Source organism: Alnus glutinosa, chromosome 1 (genome assembly GCF_958979055.1).
Source record: "Alnus glutinosa chromosome 1, dhAlnGlut1.1, whole genome shotgun sequence".
Lineage (NCBI taxonomy): Eukaryota > Viridiplantae > Streptophyta > Magnoliopsida > Fagales > Betulaceae > Alnus > Alnus glutinosa.
This window is the reverse complement of record NC_084886.1, coordinates 20,574,072-20,579,879: the sequence shown is the minus strand read 5'-3', so window position 1 is coordinate 20,579,879 and position 5,808 is coordinate 20,574,072. Positions and strand designations below refer to the sequence as shown.

The window sequence follows — 5,808 nt, the reverse complement described above, 5'->3', positions numbered from 1 at the left end:
ATCATACGGGGCAAGCAATGACATGTGTATTTGATCGTAATTACTTCTTTCAATATTATTTGTATATATGTAAAACTTTTCGCGAAGTTACCAAAACTCGAATCGATTGATTTTTCCTGTTAACTCATTACTAGCTAAAAGGAAAATAGTTAAATTTAATCGTTTAATCAATACTTTAACATTTAATTAAAATTAAAAGAAAATGACGGGGTTAAGGTTCGAATTCAATCAGGACATTAATTTGGCTCTAATATCATGTTAAAGTATCATTTATCCTAAAAACTTAAGCTGATATGAATAGGTAAATTTAATCATTTAATGAATTAATATGTGAGAATGAGTGTTAAAGTATGCTTAAGTTTTTAAGACAAGTGGTGATTTGATTTAACATGCCCCCTCTCTCCCCCGAATTTCCTTAAAATAAAAATTTATAAGGTGGGAAAAAAAAATTCTATAAAATTAAAAAAATATAAGGTAAAAAATAAAAATTTAGCTTATTGGGTCCTACCAAAATTTTTTTTTTGGCCATTGGCCTCTGCCCATAAAAACTTCTGGCTCCGTCCCTGTGTTGGACCTTACCTATATATTAAAGAAAAGTTTAAACTCACACATAAGAATAAGTGTTAATTAAAATGTTGATTAAATGATTAAATTTACTGGCTCAGTTCCTATAATTTAACCTTTTAGAAAATGTTGTAATCATCTAACATCTTCAACTCCCTAATTATTAAGACGGTTATTGGTAAACAATTTGATAAAGAAAATGAAATTAGCTTGCTTTTCTACGTACTCGATCGATCGGTAAAATTCTTTTTGAGCACATTGAATTTCTATATATATGACAAGATCAAAATCATTCTAATAATCAAGTACTCACTGCAAAGATTAAAGGATCATATTCTCTGCCTACATCTTTTTATTTATTAATTTACTTAGGTTTTTACTATAAATTAACGTATACCTTTTTATTGTGTCAAAATACAATGAAATTAAACAGCATGTAAAAAGAGCAATATATATTATATTACCGCCAACAGTTATGGGCCATCGATCAGCAATAAATGGGTGTTAAGAAACCCGTACGTACACCTTTTCAACATTGTATTGCAGGGTTTGACAATTCTAGGAGCTGGGATCGATCTCTGTGTGCAGCCACATATCCATATAAGAAGCCCCCACCAAACAAGAATGTCTTGGTGGAAAGACTTGCAGGTGAGGAAATATTGGAAAGGTGTACGTCTCACGTGTATACATCTAGATTTTGTAAGAGCTAACTATTTCTAGAATATCAGTTAGTAGATTCAACTTCGATCTACTCTTTCTTTCCCATTTTTAGATCATCAACTACAAAAATCATTACGATTCAGTTATGTGAAAAACTGAAAATGATAACACAGTATTTTGCTAGAGTTCTGGTCATTTGCTTGCCACGTACGTATACCTGCAGTATCATAATCCATCACTTTTTATTTTTATTTTTTATTAGATCAAATTACGTGGCTCGGTCGATCTATAACTTACAATATAACACGCTCTTAGTTATATGAGAATTAGGACAAATGAAAATAATATAAATAGATTTCAACTACAACTAGGTCCGTAATAGTCTTCAATTATGATCACTAGGTGTCTAGGTTATAAAGTTTAACTTTAGATAGGTTACGATCTTCAACTTTGATTAGATGAGTCTTCTTTGAAAATAAAATGTCTTTGGTACGTTATTGATATGAGCAAAGCCAGGCCGGAGAGAAGGATATAATTAATTGTAAGGAAATCCCTATCGAAATGTTCTATATATATATTAACCATAGCAGGTAAAAAATCTAGCCTTTGGAAATAATATGAGAGATAACATATCTCAAAAAGGAAATTTACCGAATTCTATGGGAAATTACTTACACTGAATGGTGGACGTATCAACATGCTCATCAATTAATTACTTCCGAAATATGAAATTTCCACTTAGATCTTAATTTGTATGGCATGGAGGTATCACATTGTATCATAGCTTTAGCTGGAAGCCTGATTCCCATGCGACTACTACCTGGAAGGAGTATATATATAAGATATAACTATACACATCGGAAGTAATTATATGTTAGAATCAAATATACTCCAATAATTTCCTAGCAAATGACTCCTTTGAAAGTTTGGTAGATTTATTTATTTTTTTTCTTTCCCTACCTTTTTCCTGCATTCGAAAGTAATTTTTCACGCAACATAGAATTAACAAAAGATAAATGCTATAGCTCCTTCTAGTGTCCTTCTATGTTGATATGGCACCTTATTTTTAATAAAAAAAAATTACAACTTGATTTTTCTCTCATGTTTTTATTAAAAAATACATGGTGCTATATTAACATAAAATGATCTCAGAAAAACACTAGAAAAAGTTTTAGCATTCCTCTTAACAAAATATTTCTAACTGGTTACATATATATATATATATATATATATATATATATATATATATTTGCCATTAAATCCAAAAGTTCTGGCACAAAATAAATAAATGAAATTAAGCATCTACGCTGCATAAATCTCTTGAAATATAGATTTGGCTCTCAAGACTCATAACATGAATGGAATACACAGCTTTGCTTTCACATTATTAATTATATTGATCAATATGCATTATTCATTGCTAGTTATAGGAAATGAGTAATGTTTTTTGCACAACTTTTATATAGCTTTTGTATAACTCTAACAATTTTTTTTTTAAGATCAGCCATTAGATATTTAGGGCGCACATGTAGAAAAACAGATTCAATGGTTAATCATAAAAAAAAAAAAAAAAAAAAAAAAAAAAAAAAAAAAAATTAGAGTTATACAAAAGTTGTACAACAATCATTTCTCATAAAAATTTCACAGACAGGCGGCCGCCATAGATAATTGGTTACCTACGTCTGCAAAGGATTAGACTTTACATCCAACGTCTATATATTTAGCACTTCTTTACTTATTATTCTTAACATTACACTGCATGGTCAGATCCGAATCCTATGGCCAAAGAAAAAGAGCATAAATAATAATAATAAAAAGGCTCTTCTACCTGAGAAAGAGACTCGGAGCCTTATAAGGACCTCACAGGTGAGCTTCTCTTGCTGGGACAAAGCATTCCTGGCCTACTCTAACAAGAGAGCCTCAATTATATATTTGCTCAAATAAGAGGCTACGGAGTACTATAAGTAAATTAAAATGACAGATACCTGTCATGCATGGTGTCTATTCACTTATTATCAAAGGACAAAAATTTCTTACAAATCGGTTTGTAAGAAATTTTATACAACCCATATATAAGATTGACATGTATCTTTTAAACATGTTAACATGTGCTTCTTACATGTTTTTTAATAGCATTAATATAAAAATACATGCTTCTCACACGTTTAAAGGAGACATGTCACTCTAATATGTGGATTGTATGAAATTTCCTACAAACCAGTTTATAGAAAATCTCTGTCTATTATCGAATTCATTGAAAATTAAAATAAAATAAAATTGCAGGAACTGAATTACTGGCCCCCAAAAAGGTAAAACGTACACTAATTAACACTTGAACCCTATCAAAATGTGGATAAACAATAAATTCAAATGCTCAAGTTCACAATTACAAGATTAAAACAATATTGCTAGCTAGCTCATTAGAACAGGCCGTATGCTGACCCAATTGAATCTATCTCGACGTTGGGCAATTAATTAAATTGGCAAGAAAATAAGCTCTTTGGGAATCAGATATACGATCCTGTGCGGCTGTGCCCCATCTGAGCGACCATATATAATGCCTTATAAGCTAACAACGTAAGACTGGCTGATTCCTGCTGTGACTCTTTGGGTTCTCTTTCCTTTTAGGCACGTGCCTGGTCGTACGTTTCCCACCATCCTTTTCCTTCATTTCTTCCAAAAAAAAAAATAAAAAAAATCCAATCTTTAGTGAAACCCCGTACTTGAAAGTTTGGTCGAAATATTTCTCCACAAAGACAGGAATTAATTATCTAAAGAGTAGAAGCGGCGCCGGAGAGGGAGGACTGAAGTCTAGCTCTGTTGATTTAATATTTGACACGTTAATATGTTTCTGCTCCTCTTCGACATTAGCAAGTGAAGTAAAAGGAATGCTTATTGTCAGATCAAGGTTTAAATCCACCAAGCCGCCCGAGTCATCCTCGAAGCAACTTCCGGCGTCGGAGACTTGATCGTTTTCGCCTCGGGATTTCACCGGCTGCTGATCATCATCATGAGCACCACATTTCAACTCATCAGATAATGTTGCACAAGAAGATGTAATATTCGGGGCTTGAGGCCGAGGGAGACTGCGGCTCAAGCGGTGATTATTCGGATCAATACCCATGTTTATGAGCTTTCTTCTCAGGTGAGAGTTCCAGTAGTTCTTTACTTCATTGTCTGTGCGTCCCGGCAATCTCCCGGCTATTAGCGACCACCTAAAAACATTACCACCCGCCGTCAAAATTAACCTTTAATACATATACATATATATATACTAGCATAATTGTAATTCTTTTTGCCAGTTTGGTGGTGCAATTGCATTAATTGACAAAAATTGAAAAAAATAAAATAAAAATAAAAATAGATATATATATACGATGTTCAGGATATCGCACCGGTTGCCTAGGAGTGCATGAAGCTTTATGATGAGATCTTCTTCGTCTTCAGCAAAGTTGCCTCTTTTAAGGTCTGGCCGTAGATAGTTTATCCATCTCAGCCGACAACTTTTACCGCAGCGAAGTAGGCCTGATAAAAAATGACTAGGAAAATTAAGGCCGTATCCATTAATACACACACACACACACATATCTTTGATCAATAATACCCATATATAAAATGTTAATTCTCTCTGGGTTGTTCATGATTTGTGAGACGCACCTGCAGCCTTTGGGAGGGTACGCCAGCAACCTTCACCGTGTTTGCTAATGTAATCTATCAGCTTCTGGTCTTCTTGCTTGGACCAAGCTCCTTTATTTGTATCTAGCTTCTCACAGCAAGGTTTCCTCATTATAGATTTGAGAGAGAGAGAGAGAGAGAGATAGGCGAAGAACACAATGGTGGTGGAGATGAGGAAAATGGAGGTATATATTAGCTAGGGTGGTTGTGTGTGTATGAGAAAAACGAGGTTGACTTGGACCGGTGGTTTGCTGCTGCGTGACTGCATGGGTGTTTGCATTTGGAGAGGGAGGAGAGGAGACGGGGTTTGAAAATGGTGTTAGTTAGTTGCCGTTAAGTATAAGTCATTGTCTCTCACCAATCTCTCACGTCCAGTACTAGTACGTGTCCATTTTTCCTTTATCGTCTCCTAGCCTCCTTATAAATGATTGATTTAATTTTAAAATTTTCTCAGCTTAATTGGTTAATTAATTAGTTTTGATTTACATTATCAAAAACCACTAACAAGGTCCTTTTAGGATTGGTATGATTGAATTTTAAGAATTGTTTAAAATTTTTGAATTTTTAAGAGATCTTTCTAAAAGGTGAAAAATGGAAAATTGATTTGTTAATTGGGATCATATTTGAAAAATGTATTATATCTAGGATTTAATTACAACAACATTCAGGTCGCCATACAAATCAACGGGTGGCTGCTGCCGCCTCTAGGCAGGCGGCCACCACCATGCCAGTTGCCATATCTTTATTCTCTTACATAACAAGGAAGATCTACTCTTTGAAAAAATGAGATTGAAAAAAAAAGCATGTACTTAGTTCTTCTGTTTCATTTTTTTAGTATTACTTTGTGAAAAATTGATTAGTTCTTTTAAAAGAGTTTCGTGATTTGTTTTGAAAAATGTGTTAGTGGTA

General features: G+C 33.4%; 1 protein-coding gene across 1 annotated transcript; it reads right to left on the bottom strand.

The window, feature by feature from the left end:
* Positions 1-3,519: 3,519 nt before the first annotated feature.
* Positions 3,520-5,076, bottom strand: LOC133876594 (transcription repressor MYB6-like). Its single transcript, XM_062314878.1, has 3 exons — positions 4,882-5,076; positions 4,620-4,749; positions 3,520-4,439 (listed from the first exon to the last, which is right to left on the bottom strand). Exons 1-3 carry the CDS (start codon positions 5,009-5,011, stop codon positions 3,992-3,994), a joined length of 708 nt encoding a protein of 235 aa, XP_062170862.1. The 5' UTR covers positions 5,012-5,076; the 3' UTR covers positions 3,520-3,991.
* Between the last annotated feature and the right edge of the window lie 732 nt (positions 5,077-5,808).